General features: G+C 44.8%; 1 protein-coding gene across 1 annotated transcript in view; it reads right to left on the reverse strand.

Moving 5' to 3' along the window:
- The window catches only part of LOC306988521 (uncharacterized protein), a 34,922-nt gene extending 25,389 nt beyond the window's left edge, over positions 1-9,533 (reverse strand). The window contains exons 1-2 of the mRNA XM_079593573.1: positions 9,355-9,533; positions 8,722-8,802 (exon numbers count right to left, since the gene is read on the reverse strand). Coding sequence (XP_079449699.1) covers positions 8,722-8,737 — 16 coding nt within the window. The 5' untranslated portion in view covers positions 8,738-8,802; positions 9,355-9,533. The remainder of the gene's footprint in view (positions 1-8,721; positions 8,803-9,354) is intronic.
- Positions 9,534-23,331: the final 13,798 nt, after the last annotated feature.

Genomic DNA, 23,331 nt, shown 5'->3' on the forward strand with positions numbered 1-23,331 from the left:
TGCTCAGATACCCGAGATCCTGAATTGACCCTTCGCAGGGAGCTTGATTGACAGGTGATCTGACCAATGATACTTCGCCATCTTCCATTTTGTCGGACAAAGCAGTCAGGAGAGTTAGTAGATTACCATTGGAGATTACCAACTTGAGAAGCGGAGTGTACTGACGTCTTTCCGCGGTTAAAACAACATTCCTTCTGATGTTCATTCATGTTTATTTGATGCTATAAATGAACTAGAAGGAAGAGATGATCGGTTCACGAGCGGCTTAAACTGAGGCTCTACAGCAGGGGTCACCAAACTCGGTCCTGGAGGGCCGCTGTCCTGCAGAGTTTAGCTCCAACCAGGTCCAACACACCTGCCTGAAAGTTTCTAGTATGCCTAGTCTAAACTCTGCAGGACAGCGGCCCTCCAGGACCGAGTTTGGTGACCCCTCCAGAGACTTTTCAGGTCACGTCTGCCGATCCAGAGACTGTTCAGGTCACCGAGCCGGTGTCTGTTCCTGCTCCTGAGCCGGTGTCTGTTCCTGAGCCTACGCCGTGGTTTGTTTTGTGTGGGTTTTGGAGCGTCTGGTAGCCGTTTCGTAGAGGGGGGGGGGGGGGGGGGGGGGGGTTATGTCACAGTGTCTGGTTTGTGTTTCCCCGGGTGTCCACTAGAGGTCTCTTCCCCATACTGTCACCATTACTTCTGGAACTGCATTTCCCACAATCCCTGTCTGGACTCATCAATGTTCACTGCACTCAGCTGTTCCCTGTCACATTGTTAGTTTCTGTGTATATATACCCTGTCTGGTTATTGTTTGTCACGGAGTCGTTGTTATTTGTCACACCACTTCTGAGGTCTGTCTCCTAGCCTGTTCTTGTTTTGTTTGGATTGATTATATGGATTTTGACCCCTGCCTGGATGATTACGATTTTGGATTACCCTGAAATATAAATTACTGCTTTTGGATCTATCCCGGTTTCCCATGGGTGGTCTTGTGACAATTAAGTGTTTCCCCCTGCCAGGTACTTTGTGTTGTACGTTGCCATGACGTTCACGGGTGCAAAACTGTAACGATGTATCTTACAAGGTAACACAATGTAGTGTAGTATTGAAAATAATCCAAGATATTTTAAATGAACAAAGACATTTGCTTTACTGTTTTCCATCCCCTCTTTCTACCACAAGGACCATTTGGAGTTCCCAAAGTCACAGAGGTGCTGATAAGGATCTAGGCCTGCAGGCCAAGATGTGTGTACTTTAGATTGAATTTAATTGTCACACCTTTAGTACAGTGGGAGAAGTTGTAATTATCTGAATGTCTCACATTTGGGTCAGTCACATGGTCAGGGTAAGGATAATACAAGATTGTAACTGTTGCTCTGGCTCTTCTTATTCTCTGGGTCCCTTTCTTGGGTCTCTCTCTCTCTAACTTTTCCCACGAGAGTTGTCTCGTGTCGGATGTAGCCAGTCGTCATCATCATCATCATCGTCATCAACCATTTCTGCAGGCGTCAGGCCTGTCGCTCCGGAATGGGATTAGGTGTGTGCCTGTAGAGGACGTGTTGCTGGATGTGGCAGAGCGCGTGGGCCATGAGAATATCGTCTCGGATGAACAAGGCCGTAGTGGTATTTTTGAAGGAAGAAAATCTGGTTCATAGTTTGATCGAGAGCGGGATTTGGTTAAGTGTCATATTTGTTCCTGTTCAACCATTAGTTTCAATGACCGTTTCTAACGTTCCGACTTTTATTCCTGATGCCGACATTGAGCGAGAGCTTTCTCCTTTTGGAAAGCTTGCCAGTGAAATTAGAACGGTTTCACTTGGTTGTAAACATGCCGCTCTAAAACATGTGTTGTCGATCAGGCAGAAATGGTTGATGATGACGATGATGATGATGATGATGATGATGATGATGATAATGATGGTGGATTGTCTGACTTCTCAGACGTGTCAGATGTTTAGCAAATAAGCTATGAGCAGGTTTATTCACTAGATTAAATTAATTAATTCTTGGACGTAAACTTTGGAAAATCTGTTGATGTGTGGAATTATTTTTCTGATCTGAAGAGGTTTGAGACTCCTGTTCGTTATTGGCAGAGGAGGGTTGGAGAAGATGAACTCAGAGGAAGAGATTTCTTCTCTTCTACTTCTCGCCTTATGTCCCTCTGTCTGTTGACATTTGAGAGAAAGCTTACAGTAACTCTCGACTTGGATGAAATCATTGACATTTTCAAGAGCAACCCCCGACTACTCCTGTACTTTCGGAGAGATAGGTAGGCCCTAGCATGCCTTTTCCTTCTACTCTGTTAAACAATTTGATTTGCAATGAATGAATATTCTTCTCATGCCTATCTATTTTCACGTTTGCCAATCTTTTAAGCCTGCCTATTGGCGCAAAAATATGAGTGTCATTTAGCCTACCCAGTTGTAATTTTTTAGCCTGATAAGTTAATGTCTTCTGAAATGTTTTTGATTTTTCAATACAGCAAACTTTGTTGATATTGTGATGCTTGTTTCAATTTGCGTTAAAGGGCTGTTAATCTTAGTGTACACTCTAAAAAATGCTGGGTTGTTTCAACCCAATTTTGGGTCAAATATGGACAAACCCAGCCGTTGGGTTACATTTTTTAATACAATTTTTAACCCAACGTTTGGGTTTGTCCATATTTGACCCAAAATTGGGTTGAAACAAGCCAGCATTTTTTAGAGTGTATGACCGTGAATTGGCGGTGGCCTATTGTATTTGTTATTATCTCGTAGTAGCCTATAGGCTACATTTTAATGCATTTTCTCTGTATAATAAGCCAAGCTCAGACTGTTGTTAATGAAATTTAAATAAATTAATGTTGTATGAAATCGTCAAACAGGTCTATTGCCACTTATGACCAGATTTGATTGAAACTGTCGGGTAGTGTTGTTGATCTGTATTGTTGAAAACTTAAAACAATTAAAACAGAATTGTGAAATTTCTGGCCTCATGTTATATGAGCAAAACTAAACTATGTTTTGGGGAAATATTAGAGTCTATAGGCCTTAGGTCTATAGAGAGATGCGCTAAAGCACAGCCAGGAAATGGTGCGTAATGGAGATTCCAAAGCGCTCTTCTTTGGTCAGAACCAAGGAGAGCGATCGCGGATAGGTCCGTCCTATGCACCGAAACTTTTACAATGCAACAAAATATCTAAAGAGCATCAAGCTATTAAAATCTCTATTATGTAAGCACAGATAATAACAGTATATTAGTCAGTCATTTTTATTAGGTTACACAGTGATTTGATAATGTTTTTAATTTAAGGCCCACCCACAATTGGTCTGGCCCATCCAAAACTGGAATCCTGGTGCCGTGCCGGCTTGTAGTGTTCCAGTACTCAAGGTGATGATGTTGGAAATGGTCTGACCCACTCACGCTACCTGTGGTTTGCATGAGGGAAAGTCCAGAACCCAATCACAGAGGGGTCTGTGGGGAACTGTAGTGTTGAAGGCTGAGCTATTGTCTGTAAGAAGCAGCCTTACATAATTCCCGTTCTTGCTGTCAGTGTGGGTGAGAGTGCGAGATATGCAAGATATGCAGGAAGTCATACAAAAAACAGGATCTGGTAACTCAGAGGTGCATACAGAAGCAGATTCAAAGACAAATACAAATAGATAAGCATTCATTTGTGGACTGTGCAATAAAAATATACAAAATACATTATATAAAGGATACAACAATATTAAAATAGTATTAAAATAACCAAGGTATAAATAAAGTGCAGTTCAGTGTACTTAATAATTCAAAGTGCAATGTTTTTCATGTGCGAGTTGAGTAGTTTGATGGCCTGAGGAAAGAATCTCCTCGTAAGCCTCTCCATTTTAGCCATTAGACTGCGGTGTCCGTGAGGATCTTGACTGCCCTGACTTTGCATCGTCTGATGTGAATGTCATGCAGAGAAGGGAGAGCGGTTCTAGTTATACGCTTGGCTGCGCACACCACTTTCTGTTGCGCTTTATGATAGTTCCCATACCATAGTGAGATGCATTGAGTCATAGCCCCCGTATAGAACGTTTTTAAGATTGAAGGGGAAACCCTGAATGTCCTCAATAGTCTCAGATGGTAAATCCTTTGCCTGGCTTTCTTTACTTGCTTGAATGTGATGAGTCCAGGTCAATTCCTCAGAGATGTGCATGATGTATTTGAGTGGGGTGTAGTGCCGCTGCTGCCTCCTTCTGAAGTCAACAACCGTCTCCTTGGTTTTGCTGGCGTTCAGAAAGAGACACCATGATGCTAGTTTCTCCACCTCATCCAGATTGGCAGCCTCATTGTCAGAAAAGAGGCCCATTCCCACTGTATCATCCGCAAATGTGATTCTGTGAGAGGACATCATGTGTATAGAGGGAGCAGGGGACTCAAAACACATCCTTGTAGTGTTCCAGTACTCAAGGTGATGATGTTGGAAATGGTCTGACCCACTCACGCTACCTGTGGTTTGCATGAGGGAAAGTCCAGAACCCAATCACAGAGGGGTCTGTGGGGAACTGTAGTGTTGAAGGCTGAGCTATTGTCTGTAAAAAGCAGCCTTACATAATTCCCGTTCTTGCTGTCAGTGTGGGTGAGAGTGGCGTGCAAGATATGCAGGAAGTCATACAAAAAACAGGATGTGGTAACTCAGAGGTGCATACAGAAGCAGATTCAAAGACAAATACTAATAAGCACAAGTACAAACAAAAAATGTAGGCATCTCTGACATGTGACAATTCACGATATGCCTGGCCAAGAATATGACAAATGTACCCCATAAGGGTAAACTACCTGTGGTGGAGCTAGAGATGGCCAATCAGCTCAACTCATATTTCTGTTGTTTTGATAGGGGAGACGGTAATGCTGTCTCAGTGATGCCGCCACCACCTATGACTACATCTTCTGCTGGTTTTTATTACAATGAAATAGTGGTTAGACAGATCTTTAAAATGTAATCCTCGAAAAAGCCCAGGTCCAGATAAGATATGCGGTAATGTTGTAAAATACTGTGCGACTCAGTTAGTGCCAGTTTTTACTGAGATTTCTAGAGTATCTTATAATACTGGTATTGTTCCTGCCTTATGGAAAACTTCTACAATAGTTCCAGTGGCAAAAGTTTCCAGACCTTTAGGATTACATGATTTTCGACCAATAGCACTAACATCTCTAGTGATGAAATGTTTTGAGCGTTTAGTAAAAAAGTACATTGTATCTGGAACAGAGAATCTCATAGATCCTCTGCTATTTGCATACCAGTTCTCTAGGGGGGTAGATGACACCATTTTAACTGTATTACATCTGCTGTATTCACATTTGGAGAAACCAAAGACTCATGTTAAAATTGTATTTGTGGGTTTCTCATCAGCTTTTAAATGTATTCCCCCAAGGTCATTAGTAGATACCCTGGCAAAAGGATTTTCATTCGACAGTAGGTTGCTTACATAGTTCTAGAATCTCACAGGTAAGTTAAAGTCTTTTTCAGATAAATTAATTCCTTAACCCTCTGGGGTCGGCGATCACGCCGGCGTGACCAGCTCGCTTTTTTTCTTATCAGTGCAAAAGAGACTCAAAATACTTTGAGTCCAATTCACGGTCATACACGAAGATTAACAGCCCTTTAACGCAAAATTGGATCAAGCATCACAATATCAACAAAGTTTGCTGTATTGAATTGAACATTGCAGAAGCCATTAACTTATCAGGCTAAAAAATAACAACTGTACTGTTGAGTTTGATCTTACATATAAGTGTTATATATCATTCGATCCTGTTATGTCAATTTTGTGTATACTCACAATAAAAACAAAGTGTTGTGCTTTTTGCCAAATAAAGAAAAATAAACATAATGCAAGTTCTGCCTTCTCTCTGTCAGTGAAATCCATTCAGAAACACGTCTGAAAATGAACTTTAACTCAGTGAATACTTGTCCGAGTGATACTTCTTTATGAAGCTTGAATTCTCTTATTTTAAATGAAGTAATTTATATATATAAAAAAATATATATTCTCAATTTATGTAATCCGTTTGAAACCAAGGAGAGTTTTCTTTTTTTCTTCTGATCGCGTTTTCTTCGTCGACCCTGCCATGATTCACTTCTGAAATGCGTGCTAGTGTCTTCCATAGAGGCTGATTCATATGTTGTTGATGTATCTGACGTCGTGCCGTAAAGCAAGTCGTGATTCTCGTGAGATTTGTCAGCACAACTGTTTCCAACATTGATAATACCTGATTATCAAATCATCATATTATACTGATTTCTGAAGGATCATGTGACACTGAAGACTGGAGTAATGATGCAGAAAATTCAGCTTTGATCACAGGAATAAATAATATTTTAAAGTATATTAAAATAGAAAATCATTATTTTAAATTGTAATAATATTTCACAATATTACTGTTGTTTCTGTATTTTTGATCAAATAAATGCAGCCTTCTTCCAAAAATATTAAAAATGGTAATGTGTCCAAACGTTTGACTGGTACTATATGTTTATATATGTACGGTAGCACTGTGGTCTTGTGAGGCACAACATTTAGTTCCTCCACATAGAGGAATTACAATAAAAACAGATTAAAAAACAAAACCTTTGAATGTCCTCTCATTCTCAGATTCTCCTCTCTGCCTCACAGCACTTGATGGGGGCATTAGCCATGGATGGGGGAGTGTCTATTGTCTCCCCTCATTCATATTCATGGCCATCAACACCCCTACGCATAAAGCAGTGCTGGCACAAAAACTGACTTACAAAGTTTAAAGTTTAAATGATTTTCACATCATTTTGTAGTAAATATTCTAGCCTACAAGAATGGTAACTCAAAAGTCTTGTGGACAACTATTCAGTATGTGTTATATGGCCTTATTGCGGTGACAATATCTTCCCCCAAAACTTACTAACCACGCATTATTATTTTTTTCTATAAAATGCAAACATGTAACTTCCATTTTGCTATTGTAGCAGAGTTTGTGCTGAATACAGCATAACTACATGTTGGCCAATGTTGTAAGTAGCTGAGATAAGCACAAATATCAGGGCATGTCAAAACATCTCAAGGGCCCCAAAAACACCTCAGACCCCAGAGGGATCATAGTATTAAGGAACGGAAACCAGACGGGGTGAAAAACAAGTTCCCTCTGGTTGTCTTTTGATACATGTATGTTGGCAGTCTGAAAGCCTTTGTGTGTTTGTGGAATAAATACTGTTTGCGATTAGATTCTCGCTTCTCCTTTTCCCTGATAACCATAATAGTTGTATGTTCAAGTTGATTAATATTATTTTTATTAATAATATCAATATCCATTTTGTAATATGAAAAACAGCAGTTTGATTTTACAACATCATGAAAGTAACTAAAAAAATACTTTAACTGAAAAAAACCTGAATATTTTGTAATCATAATATTCACTGACCTTTTCAGAGATTTATACATATTGTTTTATAAAAATAGAAAACAAATGTTTCAAGTTGACCGCTTAATATCACTGTCAGTGATTTCATTTACTAAGGGACTGTTAGTTTTTTATTTAAGGGTTAAGGGTAAGGGGCCACCGGAGGAGTTTTGAGATCTATAGTCAAAGTAGACTTGAGCCTCCCTTCGCCAGCAATACATTTTTATATGACCCTCCAAAATGATTGTGAAAAAACGCATGACCCTCCCTGATCATTTATTGATTACTTCTGTACTGGTTTGCACTAGGGATGAGTCACGATTTTCGAATATTCGATTAGATTTTATTATAGAATAACTAATACGTTGTGCGATTATTGACGATTATTTCGGCATTAAAAATGCTCAGCTGTTTTAACCCAATTTTGGGTCAAATATGGACAAACCCAAACATTGTATTAAAAATGCTATTTAAAAATTGGACCCAACGGCTGGGTTTGTCCATATTTGACCCAAACTTGGGTTAATACAACCCAGCATTTTTTAGAGTGTACTCACTAACATTGTTGTGGAAACACAATAAGCATGGAAACTAAATGCACACGATCATATTCTGGACAACTATGTGCCGATGCTAGCAAAAAATCACACAGACACACACATACAAACAAAGAGGCAGAGAGAAAACAGGTGGTTTAGCCGTTTTACATTAATTACAACAACATTTCCCAGATAGCAAGCAATCATTGAAGCAATGTTAAGTCAATGATGATGCATCAGCACTAATTGCATTGAATTACCGTTACAACGTGATTTCAGTTCATTTTCACGGTCTCCACCCATGTTGTCGTTCAATAACATTTCAATGCTGAACCAACATACTTTAAACATTGAAATGCCAATATCAAACACAATTATGGTTTGGATTAAAACTCTGCATTGTATCGGTCACCTTGCTATGTAACATTTTGAAAATACTTAGTGATAGGCTATTCCTTTCTTTCTTACTTACTTACCTTCTGTATGTCAAAATTGCACGTAAACTCATACGTAATAATCTATAGGGGTGTTAAACTGAGTCTTTGGAGCAGTGGATCTCTTATAATAATTTGTTGAAGTGTTTTGTTTGAAGTAATTTGTTATTTTGAGAAAGTAAAAGAGTAAAGTGGAAATCATAAACAACAGATTTGATGAGTAGCTATTGAAACATTTTATATGTAAAAATGGCTATCTAAAACAATTACAATTAACTAAACAATTAAACCATTAAACAATTGCCTACTGATGGCTAATATTTTTTATAAATACTTAATCATTGAGAATTTTGCTGCAAATATTTGTGTCTGTTGATTCTTACCTGAATACCCCGCCATTTCAACAGCTTGATATCAACCCCGAAAGTAAAATGCTGAAAGTCACGAGTTCATCTGTGCAACGCCTGCAGACGGTGGAAAAATGTGATTCGGTATTTATTTGAGTGAATTAGATTTTGCACCCATTTTTTTATTATTCTGATGAATATAATAAGCATATACAAACTCATTTTCATTATTCAAAATTCTTATTTCATTACAAATCCTAGAAATGATATGCAACTTGTTTTAATAAGCCTATATAAATACAGTAGCGGCTCCTGGCCATAAAGGTGAGGCATAATATAAGAACAACATTATTAATGGAACTAATAAAAACGAAACTGAAATTTTTAGCAAAATTCTAAAACATTTTTTAAATAACAAATGTGAAATAAATAAACAAACGTAGCCTAGATAACAGATTTGATGTGCAATTAAAAGTTTTATATAAAAAAATGTTGTTTCTTGGTTGTTCATGCCAAACAAATGTAAGAGAGCAGTTAAATAATAAACTAAACAAAGTAATTACTTGCCTAGGCTGCTGTTGACTAATATTTCATAAATATTTGACTTATATTTGCATAAATAATTGAAGAAACTATGCTGCTGATATTTGAATGTAATTTAATTCTTACCTGAACTCGACGCCATTTCAACACAAACAACTTTAAATCAAATCCGAAAGAAAAGCGCTTAAAGACAATAGCTCATCTGAGCCACGCCCTTCGTCTGTAAACCAGTGCAAGACGAAACATCCCAATTCGCCTCTTATACTACGCCCTAAAAGTATGTACTCCTTTTGTGAAGAAAAAGTACATACTTTTGAGTGTGTAGCAAAAGTGTAGGCAAGCTTTGGGACATACTACTTCCTCATCTTTAACGGACAGCCCTGTCGTGTGCATCCTGTCAGTAAACTGCCCTGTCAATCATCTTGTCACAATTAAAATCCTTCAAATTCGACAGTAAATTCAACATTGACATCCAGGAACTGCAGGAAAATGCAGTTAAGATGCACGTGAAGTTAAGATGATTTTTAATGAATTGGATTAAGCCTGTTGGGATAGCTTTTATCAATGTATTATATTCCTTTGGTGGAACAGGAAAGTTATGGAGATTCAAAAATTGCTTAAGTTAGAATATTACCAAAGACAGATAGAATGCAATTAAAGTTATTGTTGAACCATCTAGGAAAAAAGAGATATTTATTTCTAACAGTTATATCCGCGTTGTTCCAAAGGAGAACATTGTGGGGAGAAAAGCTATGGACAAAACACAATTTCCACGAGAGAAGGCATTGTTGATGAAAGTTAGATAAGGAAATGGGTAACTTGCCAGGCAAAAAGTTACACTTTAATAGGAAAGACAGGCCACCAAGTTTGTTGAAGATATTATTAGGAATGAAAAACCATAACGACACCGGGTTCACAAGACATCTTTTCAGCCAGTTTACTTTAAAGGTGTTTATAGTATCCAAAGTCCAAAAAGTCAAGGCCACCTGCACCTCTGGAATTAGAGAGGAGTACTTTTTTTAATTTGTGAGGCCTATTTTTCCAAATGAAATCCAAAAATATTTTGTTAATTTCCTTTATAGCTTTATCATTGATAAACAGAGAGAGAGAGCAGGGTATATAAAGCGAGAGAGCCCTTCCACCTTAAAGAACTCTACCGTATAATGAAAGATCTCTCTGAAGCCAGATGTCAAAGACGTTTTTAGTTTTCATCATTTTATCAGCAAAGTTTAAATGTCTGGTAACTGGATTTTTAGTGATATGAATACCTAGATATTTTACACTGCTTTTAACTGGGATACCTTCCAATGATGTCTCATCTATATCATGAATTGAGATTATTTCACATTTCGAAATATTGAGTTTTAGACCCGAGGCATATGAAACTTAATCCACCAATTCCAGAGCACTAGGTAACTGTTTTTATCCTCCAAGAATAGTGTGGTGTCGTCGGCTAGCTGTGCAATTTTAAACACCCTATCAAATATATAAATTCCTATCAAACTTTCATTTTGGTTAATCCTGAGACAAAGTAATTCTGTGGCTAAAAGAAATAAAAATGGGGAGATTGGACAGCCCTGTCTGACACCACGATGGATGTCAAACCTTTTGGACGTATCAAAGTTAATGATCACTGAGCTGTTGATATCTCTATAAAACATGGTTACAATACCAATGAATGATTTACCAAATCCAAATAGAGTGCGGAAAAGAAATTTGTGTTCTACCGAGAGTACCGAGACAGCTCTCGTTAGAATCACAAATGATTTGCTCTTATCATCGGATCGTGGTTGTATCTCTCTATTGGTGTTACTTGATCTTAGTGCTGCATTTAACACTATCGACCACAACAATCTTTTAAATAGAATCGAACATTATGTTGGCATTAGTGGAATTGCACTAGCATGGTTTAAATCATACTTATCTGACCGTTATCAGTTTGTAGCAAATGAATAGATGTCTTATCGATCACAAGTTCAGTATGGCGTACCACAAGGCTCAGTACTAGGGCCGCTGCTGTTCACTCTGTATATGCTACCATTAGGAGATATTATTAGGAAACATGGAATTAGCTTTCACTGTTATGCCGACGATACTCAGCTGTATATTTCTTCAAAACCTAACGAAACCTACCAATTCACAAAATTAACGGAATGCATATCTGATATAAAAAATTGGATGACTAGTAATTTCCTACTACTAAATTCAGAAAAAACAGAGATTCTAATTATTGGACAAAAATCTTCCACACGTAATAACCTAGAGTACTGTCTAACACTTGATGGCTGCTCTGTTAAGTCTTCGTCGTTGGTTAGGAACCTGGGTGTGCTCTTTGATACCAATCTTTCATTTGAAAGTCACGTGTCTAGTATCTGTAAAACCGCATTTTTCCATGTTAGAAATATATCTAAATTACGTCATATGCTCTCATTGACAAATGCGGAACAATTAGTTCATGCGTTCATGACCTCAAGGCTAGATTATTGTAATGCTCTACTGGGCGGTTGCCCTGCACGCTTAATAAACAAACTACAGCTGGTCCAAAACGCAGCAGCTCGAGTTCTTACCAGAACCAGGAAGTAACCAATCACATGCATGTATTTTTCTGTGACAGCCCTTTCGCCTATTTTAACAATGTATATCTTAATGGTCCAGTGGTAGAACTTTCTCCAACTGTGTCAGAGGTTCTGGGTTCTAATCCACACTCATATAGTTTTTTTTTTTTCTCGTATAGTTTTTTTTCTCTCATCAAAACCGATTATGTTCATCAGTGGTTGTACATCAAGCAGCGACACGTTTGTGTGCATTATGTTTTGTGATTTCTGTGATTTCACCAGAACGAATAGAGGGTATCCGCAACGGATTGAAGCACATATCAGTGACATGATGGGTTTTAACTTCATGCAGGACATTTTGGGTAACTGCACAACTGACAGATGACTTTGAGCGCACCGCCAACGGTGTGTGTGTGTGTGTTGTTTGATTACAGTATTGTGTATTATACAGGATCGGTCGTGCCTCAACAACCTTTGGGCGGCTTCAGTCTCGCGTCTGGAACAACAGCCACCTTTCTCTCAAAGTAAAGGTGCGCGTATATGAGTCCTGTGTTCTATCTGTTCTGCTATATGGAAGCGAAACGTGGCCTACATACCGGCGGCAGGAGCATAAGCTTAATGCTTTTCATTTCCGCTGCCTACGACAGATCCTTGGCCTGTCATGGCAGGATCGGGTTCCGAACACCACCGTGCTGAAGCTCACTAACAGCAGTGACATGTACACAGCGTTACGGAAGAGGCGTCTCAGATGGATCGGCCATGTACGTCGTATGCCAGATGAACGTCTCCCAAAGTCCATCTTCCATGGGGAGTTAGCTGTGGGACACCGCCCTCGTGGCCGACCCAAGCTCCGCTTTAAGGATGTCGTCAAGCGGGACATGAATGTCTTTAACATCAACCCTGACCGATGGCATCACGTTGCGGAAGACCGGGCAGCTTGGCGGTCTGCGCTGACAGAGGGCACGACTCTGTCCTGCCATGCTTACACCAGCTTTTGCACAGAAAGACGGCATGTTAGACACCGTTCAGATCGGCGCTTGCGCTGAAAAAGGCCTTGATGATTTAAGATGGTGTTTGACTAAATAAATGTCTTTTAAATATCATCTGCATATCTCTGTTGTGTTGACTAAACATTAGGCCTAATCCAAGTTTATAATTGTGTAGCCTATCTTTAATTTGATGTTACGATTTCATCAACACATTAAGTATAATTTCAATTGGTTACATATTTCTCATTCTTTAGACAGTTGTTGGAGAAGCAAGATGGTGTTGGAGGTGTTTGATGTTTTGTCAGATGAACTAGTCAGTACCAGTCATGTCAGTCCTCAACAGTACAAGTTAAGGGAATCTCAATCCTCTAATAGTGCAGTAACAGCCGTCATGCAATTGCTACACATAGTTGATCTCACCCAGTCTGCAAACACATTTACAGTGAACACAGTCACACACACGACATGGTCTGTCTCTGTATTGTTCTGCCTGTGTAGTTGAAGTAATACCGTCTAATATGTATTGAATGTAAACTGTGGCTGAACCCTAGTATGCTGCTGTTCTTGAATTCATACAGGTTATTGCTTAGCTTCAACACTAGTCTGTTTTTTTTCCCCTCCGGTCTCGACTTGGTCTTGGTCTCGACTTGGTCTCGATACCCTCTGGTCTTGGTAGTGTCTTGGTCTCGGTTTAGGCGGTCTTGACTACAAGTCTATTGGTTTGTAGGGAACTACAAACATGTGCACATATATTAAAATGCACATAACTATAGAATTAATTCTTAATGCGCACGTGAGCACCATCAGCGTTTCTCACAGGTTCGCGTTTAAAGTCTGTGTAGAGAGAACGGTATCGTCTTAGCGGACTAATGATCGTTGTGACGGAAGTGAATCAATCAAAACTAACTTTAGCTGGAAAATATATTTTTTCAAGAACCGCTATAAAGTAAAAACAATCTCTGTTACCTTAAATGATCCGTTTATCTCTGTAAAGCCGCTTTGAAACAATCTACATAGTTAAAAGCGCTATATAAATGAAGATGACTTGACTTGACTTAAAATGTATTAATAAGGGCTCTCATACAATCATTGATAAAGTAAAAATGCTTAATTGTTTCAATGAACACTTTATAGCTTCTGTTTTTTTTGTTTTGATTCAATTAATGGTGCTCATGTGAAACCTTCGATTGTTCAGTCAGAGAGCTTCATGTCTAGTCAATCATTCAACTTTCAACATTCAACAATCATGCGATCTCTGAGGTGTGAAAATACCTTAAATATTTAGATGTTTTTTCTGGTAAAATAAAGGTTATAGTAATAATGCCTGTATGCCAATATGGTTGTGTGAAGCTGCCCCTATCTGATTGGCTGTAAAAGTAATGGTCCCGCCTTCTGAACTGGATGGAGGATTCTTATTGGATAGTTAATTGTCATTCAGTTGAAGCAGCCGATGAGAGCGGTCACACACACGTTTTCCTCGGTTGAAAACACTTAATTATAGTTGTTATTTTGATTGTGTATTGGATGTTTTCGACAAGAAATTGACTCACTCTGTGAGTGTTTTTACTATGTTTCGTTATTTATTTTGAGTTATTAGTTTTTTTGTGTGACATTAAATCGTGCAAATGTTTACATTTGAACAGAAAGTTTGTTAATTCAGTTTTACAGCGTATGAACTATATAGTGAATAGTTGAGGATTTATTCAGAGGACATCGGTGGAGGAAATACCCAGAGATAACTCTGATTCCCCCGCAATCGAGAGTTCCTCTGGCACCGAGAGAAAGAGTACAACACATCTATATTAATTCCCGCGTGATTCAGATTTCCCCTGGAAGAGACGACAGTGCTTCAGAAGCATTTCAGCGTCGGAATGAGTGAGATCATGAGCGAACGCTCGTAACGCTGACTGTATTAACGCCAAGATTGAGATTATTCGTTTTTTTTTTTTTTTGGCTCTATAGAGCGAAGAGGCCTATCTAGAGGTGCTACTAGGTAATACTAGAGGTAATTGACTCTGTCAGTTGTGTCATAGCTGGGGGCGTGGCGTGGGGAAAACAATTCTTTCCTCCTGACTGGAAAAGCATGGTGTTAACCCAGTATTGCCTACCTAGAATCACTTCTGCCACTCAACAGAGTAAGATGCATAGAAAAACTGAGCTGTATTGGAATAGATAGTCCATACAGTATCTATGACTGAACAGTATACAGTACACAACATTTCAAGTTAAACTCTGACCTGATCTCTAGATTGGTGGTAGGATAGAAAATCAGAGTTCCTCACTATCTGAACATCTGATGCTCTCCCGCCCCAGTCTTTGGAGAGGTACGTAATTGCGCCAGATGGGTGACATCCAATGAAGTATTTTACTGTAGTCCAGTTCTTGTATCTGGAGTAAGTGACTGCTCTGTGAGGAGAATTTTTCAAAGTATTGATGTGCTATGTGCATACATCTTTCTTAATAGAAAGACCAGTAAAGTAGTCTGTGCAGTCTGTGCTGTAGGTGGCCATGAAAAATCTTAACGTTATAGGAAAAAACTGTTTTAATGAACTATAACTAGTATGCAATAACATTTGGATGAAGCAAAGTTACCTGTTATGAAGTGCCGACTACACACATACACATGAGATGTAGGATCCCACAACCGTCCTGATGAATCCTGCCGCCTGATAGCCTGCAGCCACTTTGTTCTCCTTGTCTGTTTATTCGTCAGTATATACAACTTCAGATCCTTTTTTTTTTTACTTATTAGAGGTGCAGACAGCAATGTTTCGCCATTGCACCAAGCAAAAAATAAATAATAATCATTAAGAGTAAAGATCAAGCGCCTAACAAGGTCTATGTGCATTCATTTGAATAGTTTGTTTTCACCCACGGCATAAACGGATATGACGTTTTCATGGGCATTCCCAGTAATGGTGACTGGGTAAGTAAGGCCATTCCCAGTAAGGCTGTCATGATCTGCATTCACCAGTCCAGTCATCTCAGCACACTATCCATTCTCTAAGTTACTCACCTGCTCACATAGTTTATCTCCATACCAACGATAAACCACTTGGTGGGAGCTTATTTTGATATTTCAAGATGGCAGGAAGATAGAGGAATACGTAATACTATCTTCCTGCCATCTTGAAATATCAAAAAAAGGCAGGAGCCTTTTGTCTATGTCTGCCATCTGGTGTCAGGGATCGATGGATGTGAGACACTTGAGCAATTTTTGGACCTTGTTCTGTGGCAGTGTGGTTCAGCATATACTGTTGAACCACTGGTTTTCATCATCTCAAGACTACAGAGAAACCATCACAAGTTCCCTCGTCTCTGTCTGTCCTGATTCTACCTTAAGGTCAGTTCTAGTCAAAGAACCACTAGTTTCTCCAACCATCATTGCCGTCACGCCAGAAACATCAGCTGTCATGGATCACTCCTGAGTATCCTAACCTTCCCCAGTTCAGGACTGCAACATCCCCAGCCTTTCACCGGGCACTGAAGGTTGTATCCAACAGTGCGGACCTGATGGCCAAGTAGGCAGATCCCAGAGCTTTAGTGAGAACCAAGCGAATATTTATATTACAGTAGTAAATTCTCAATAGAAATGACATCAGAAGTGGAAAACGTAGGTCCAAAAAAAACCTTACATTTACACACAAACTGACCAGCAACTGCAACTTTCAGACACCATCTTTCTTTTTCTAGCTCAACTGTCACCGAATGGAACTCATAGGATTGTGTGATATCAAAGGCAGTATTAGAAACATTAATAGTTAGAATATTAGTATATTAGAAACATTAATAGTATAATTTAGATGCCAGATATATTCTTTTAGGCTTAAAGGTGCAGTCTGTAAGAATGACAACTAGTGGTCGAAATAGGAACTGCAATCCAATTCAAAATTCAGACTTGACGCTCACACGGGTCGCCAGTTTGAGACGCGCAACAGGAATGAGCGCAATGGACAATGAAAATTGGTAATGTGCAGTATCACAGACATTCCAGCCTGGAAACACACATTTCAAAGTAAAATAACTGGCGGTAGAAGTGTTTTTCAGAGAAACAAGTATTTGAACTTAGCATGTTTCCTCAATATATGCAAACATATTATGGTATTTTTCCTCTTTGGTAGAGTGAAAAAGTTACATACAGCACCATTTAATTCATTTAATTTATGATTCTGGATAATCTGGATTTTTTTTATGAGGTTCTCCCAAAATTCTAGCATTAGACACATGTACAGTAATATACTTGAGTTTCAGCCAATATATCCCATTAATGTATTAAATGGGCTTATTTATAAATGTCTAAAATATTATAAATTTGTATTTAAAAAATCTTTTTATTCATTTAAATTAATTCACTATGTAAAAATTTATTTGAAATTAATGAATGAAGACTTGTTTCGTCCAGAGTTTGGAACGAATCTCATCAAATACATTTGAACAGTCACTGCTCACGTGGTCACCAGTGGCTTCATGGGATAGTAAAGTGTCCATCTAATGCGCACTCCAGAATCTCGCTGGAAGTAGTAAGTAATTTGGGTGCTTTTGCCTACTCTATTATGAGAACTGGGAATTTAGGCTACTTCTTTTGTCACATACTGTTTTTCACCTACTGTACAATACAGTAGAAAAGTTTGTGATTTTGGATGCAGCCTTAGTGCTCCCCATCGGTCCTCACTCACACCGGCTCCCCCTCGGTCCTCACTCACACCGGCTCCCCCTCGGTCCTCACTCACACCGGCTCCCCCTCGGTCCTCACTCACACCGGCTCCCCCTCGGTCCTCACTCACACCGGCTCCCCATCGGTCCTCAATCATACCGGCTACCCCTCGGTCCTCACTCACACCGGCTCCCCATCGGTCCTCAATCATACCGGCTACCCCTCGGTCCTCACTCACACCGGCTCCCCATCGGTCCTCACTCACACCGGCTCCCCCTCGGTCCTCACTCACACCGGCTCCCCCTCGGTCCTCACTCACACCGGCTCCCCCTCGGTCCTCACTCACACCGGCTCCCCCTCTGTCCTCACTCACACCGACTCCCCATCGGTCCTCACTCACACCGGCTCCCCCTCGGTCCTCACTCACACCGGCTCACCCTCTGTCCTCACTCACACCGGCTCCCCCTCGGTCCTCACTCACACCGGCTCCCCCTCGGTCCTCACTCACACCGGCTCCCCCTCTGTCCTCACTCACACCGGCTCCCCCTCGGTCCTCACTCACACCGGCTCCCCATCGGTCCTCAATCATACCGGCTACCCCTCGGTCCTCACTCACACCGGCTCCCCATCGGTCCTCACTCACACCGGCTCCCCATCGGTCCTCACTCACACCGGCTCCCCATCGGTCCTCACTCACACCGGCTCCCCCTCGGTCCTCACTCACACCGGCTCCCCATCGGTCCTCAATCATACCGGCTCCCCCTCGGTCCTCACTCACACCGGCTCCCCCTCGGTCCTCACTCACACCGGCTCCCCCTCGGTCCTCACTCACACCGACTCCCCCTCGGTCCTAACTCACACCGGCTCCCCCTCGGTCCTCACTCACACCGGCTCCCCCTCGGTCCTCACTCACACCGGCTCCCCCTCTGTCCTCACCCACACCGGCTCCCCATCGGTCCTCACTCACACCGGCTCCCCATCGGTCCTCACTCACACCGGCTCCCCCTCGGTCCTCACTCACACCGGCTCCCCATCGGTCCTCAATCATACCGGCTACCCCTCGGTCCTCACTCACACCGGCTCCCCCTCGGTCCTCACTCACACCGGCTCCCCCTCGGTCCTCACTCACACCGGCTCCCCCTCGGTCCTCACTCACACCGGCTCCCCCTCTGTCCTCACTCACAACGGCTCCCCCTCGGTCCTCACTCACACCGGCTCCCCATCGGTCCTCACTCACACCGGCTCCCCATCGGTCCTCACTCACACCGGCTCCCCCTCGGTCCTCACTCACACCGGCTCCCCCTCGGTCCTCACTCACACCGGCTCCCCCTCGGTCCTCACTCACAACGGCTCCCCCTCGGTCCTCACTCACACCGGCTCCCCCTCGGTCCTCACTCACAACGGCTCCCCCTCGGTCCTCACTCACACCGGCTCCCCCTCGGTCCTCACTCACACCGACTCCCCCTCGGTCCTCACTCACACCGGCTCCCCCTCGGTCCTCACTCACACCGACTCCCCCTCGGTCCTCACTCACACCGGCTCCCCCTCGGTCCTCACTCACACCGACTCCCCCTCGGTCCTCACTCACAACGGCTCCCCCTCGGTCCTCACTCACACCGGCTCCCCCTCGGTCCTCACTCACAACGGCTCCCCCTCGGTCCTCACTCACACCGGCTCCCCCTCGGTCCTCACTCACACCGACTCCCCCTCGGTCCTCACTCACACCGGCTCCCCCTCGGTCCTCACTCACACCGACTCCCCCTCGGTCCTCACTCACACCGGCTCCCCCTCGGTCCTCACTCACACCGACTCCCCCTCGGTCCTCACTCACACCGGCTCCCCCTCGGTCCTCACTCACACCGGCTCCCCCTCGGTCCTCACTCACACCGACTCCCCCTCGGTCCTCACTCACACCGGCTCCCCCTCGGTCCTCACTCACACCGGCTCCCCCTCGGTCCTCACTCACACCGACTCCCCCTCGGTCCTAACTCACACCGACTCCCCCTCGGTCCTAACTCACACCGGCTCCCCCTCGGTCCTCACTCACACCGGCTCCCCCTCGGTCCTCACTCACACCGACTCCCCCTCGGTCCTAACTCACACCGGCTCCCCCTCGGCCCTCACTCACACCGGCTCCCCCTCTGTCCTCACCCACACCGACTCCCCCTCGGTCCTCACTCACAACGGCTCCCCCTCGGTCCTCACTTACACCGGCTCCCCCTCTGTCCTCACTCACACCGACTCCCCCTCGGTCCTCACTCACAACGGCTCCCACTCGGTCCTCACTCACACCGGCTCCCCCTCGGTCCTCACTCACACCGGCTCCCCCTCGGTCCTCACTCACACCGGCTCCCCCTCTGTCCTCACTCACACCGGCTCCCCCTCGGTCCTCACTCACACCGGCTCCCCCTCGGTCCTCACTCACACCGGCTCCCCCTCGGTCCTCACTCACATCGGCTCCCCCTCGGTCCTCACTCACACCGGCTCCCCCTCGGTCCTCACTCACACCGGCTCCCCCTCTGTCCTCACCCACACCGACTCCCCCTCGGTCCTCACTCACAACGGCTCCCCCTCGGTCCTCACTTACACCGGCTCCCCCTCTGTCCTCACTCACACCGACTCCCCCTCGGTCCTCACTCACAACGGCTCCCACTCGGTCCTCACTCACACCGGCTCCCCCTCGGTCCTCACTCACACCGGCTCCCCCTCGGTCCTCACTCACACCGGCTCCCCCTCTGTCCTCACTCACACCGGCTCCCCCTCGGTCCTCACTCACACCGGCTCCCCCTCGGTCCTCACTCACACCGGCTCCCCCTCGGTCCTCACTCACATCGGCTCCCCCTCGGTCCTCACTCACACCGGCTCCCCCTCGGTCCTCACTCACACCGGCTCCCCCTCGGTCCTCACTCACACCGGCTCCCCCTCGGTCCTCACTCACACCGGCTCCCCCTCAGTCCTCACTCACAACGGCTCCCCCTCTGTCCTCACTCACACCGGCTCCCCATCGGTCCTCACTCACACCGGCTCCCCCTCTGTCCTCACTCACACCGGCTCCCCATCGGTCCTCACTCACACCGGCTCCCCCTCGGTCCTCACTCACACCGGCTCCCCCTCGGTCCTCACTCACACCGGCTCCCCCTCGGTCCTCACTCACAACGGCTCCCCCTCGGTCCTCACTCACACCGGCTCCCCCTCGGTCCTCACTCACAACGGCTCCCCCTCGGTCCTCACTCACACCGGCTCCCCATCGGTCCTCACTCACACCGGCTCCCCCTCGGTCCTCACTCACACCGGCTCCCCCTCGGTCCTCACTCACACCGACTCCCCCTCGGTCCTCACTCACACCGGCTCCCCCTCGGTCCTCACTCACACCGGCTCCCCATCGGTCCTCACTCACACCGGCTCCCCCTCGGTCCTCACTCACACCGGCTCCCCCTCGGTCCTCACTCACACCGACTCCCCCTCGGTCCTCACTCACACCGGCTCCCCCTCGGTCCTCACTCACACCGGCTCCCCCTCGGTCCTCACTCACACCGACTCCCCCTCGGTCCTAACTCACACCGACTCCCCCTCGGTCCTCACTCACACCGGCTCCCCCTCGGTCCTCACTCACACCGACTCCCCCTCGGTCCTAACTCACACCGGCTCCCCCTCGGTCCTCACTCACACCGGCTCCCCCTCTGTCCTCACCCACACCGACTCCCCCTCGGTCCTCACTCACAACGGCTCCCCCTCGGTCCTCACTTACACCGGCTCCCCCTCTGTCCTCACTCACACCGACTCCCCCTCGGTCCTCACTCACACCGGCTCCCCCTCGGTCCTCACTCACACCGGCTTCCCCTCGGTCCTCACTCACACCGGCTCCCCCTCGGTCCTCACTCACACCGGCTCCCCCTCGGTCCTCACTCACACCGGCTCCCCCTCGGTCCTCACTCACACCGGCTCCCCCTCGGTCCTCACTCACACCGGCTCCCCCTCGGTCCTCACTCACACCGGCTCCCCCTCGGTCCTCACTCACACCGGCTCCCCCTCGGTCCTCACTCACACCGGCTCCCCCTCGGTCCTCACTCACACCGGCTCCCCCTCGGTCCTCACTCACACCGGCTCCCCCTCGGTCCTCACTCACACCGGCTCCCCCTCTGTCCTCACTCACAACGGCTCCCCCTCTGTCCTCACTCACACCGGCTCCCCCTCGGTCCTCACTCACAACGGCTCCCCCTCGGTCCTCACTCACACCGGCTCCCCCTCGGTCCTCACTCACACCGGCTCCCCCTCGGTCCTCACTCACACCGGCTCCCCCTCGGTCCTGACTCACAACGGCTCCCCCTCGGTCCTCACTCACAACGGCTCCCCCTCGGTCCTCACTCACACCGGCTCCCCCTCGGTCCTCACTCACACCGGCTCCCCCTCGGTCCTCACTCACAACGGCTCCCCCTCGGTCCTCACTCACAACGGCTCCCCCTCGGTCCTCACTCACACCGGCTCCCCATCGGTCCTCACTCACACCGGCTCCCCCTCGGTCCTCACTCACACCGGCTCCTCGACGCCCGTGAAGAGACGACTCGACGCCCGTGAAGAGACGACCCGACGCCCGTGAAGAGACGACCCGACGCCCGTGAAGAGACGACCCGACGCCCGTGAAGAGACGACCCGACGCCCGTGAAGAGACGACCCGACGCCTGTGAAGAGACGACTCGACGCCTGTGATGAGACGACCCGACGCCTGTGAAGAGACGACCCGACGCCCGTGAAGAGACGACCCGACGCCCGTGAAGAGACGACCCGACGCCCGTGAAGAGACGACCCGACGCCCGTGAAGAGACGCCCCGACGCCCGTGAAGAGACGACCCGACGCCCGTGAAGAGACGCCCCGACGCCCGTGAAGAGACGACCCGACGCCCGTGAAGCTAAACGGTGCTTACACAACAAACAAAATAATTATTAAGCATGCTACATAAAACATAAAAGCAACAATTATTAATAACACTTACAGGTTGTGATACGGAGGAGGAAGCTGATGCAAATACACTTGGAACTGAACCTTCCTTCAATATCAGCCGCCTCGCGAATCCCAGTTTGATTGCTGATTGTAAAGCAATCGTCTTGAAAATGGCGCGAACAAAGCACAAGGCTCGGACTATACTTCTGTGGTATAGTTGTATATATGAATTGTAGCCACTTAGTCTTCAAATGCTCCTCCCTGGGCAGATGAAAAAAGTTTGCTTTTGAGTCGCACTTCAGATGTTTCCCTGCTGGCCTTGGAGCGCAATAAGTGGGCGTATCGTATTCAAATAACTCGACAAGTTGACGTCATCTAGTCAGAGAAAAAGCTTCGGTCTTCTAACGATTCATAAAAATGACTCAGAGTCGACTCTTACTTTTGAAAAACAATAACTTTATATACGGTGCACTTTCATATTTCAAACTTTGCAGGATGTTTTTGTTCACTTAGATCTATGTTACACACTACATGAAAGGTAAATTTCAAAATTCCATAATAGGGGCCCTTTAATGCATGTATAAGTGTCTTGATTTCTGTATCCTCACTAACTCTAGTCTATGTGTAGCCTACAGGAGAATAAATAATCCAGTCCATCTGAGATCAACACGGTAAAATACTGTTAATATCTGATGTGCCGAAGGTCAAACCTCATCATCTTCCTCGTCTTCATCATTCCTGGCTGTCCATCATCAGATCATCATATTACACTGATTTCTGGAGGTCATGTGACACTGAAGACTGGAGTAATGATGATAAACTCAGCTTTGATCACAGGAATAAATTACACTTTACTATATATTCACATAGAGAACTGATGATTTACATTATAATAATATTTCACTGTTTTACTGTATTTTTGATCAAATAAATTCAGCCTTGAGCAGAAGAGACTCTTTCAGAAAC

Source organism: Phoxinus phoxinus, assembly GCF_949152265.1.
Source record: "Phoxinus phoxinus genome assembly, chromosome: 20".
NCBI classification, from domain to species: domain Eukaryota; kingdom Metazoa; phylum Chordata; class Actinopteri; order Cypriniformes; family Leuciscidae; genus Phoxinus; species Phoxinus phoxinus.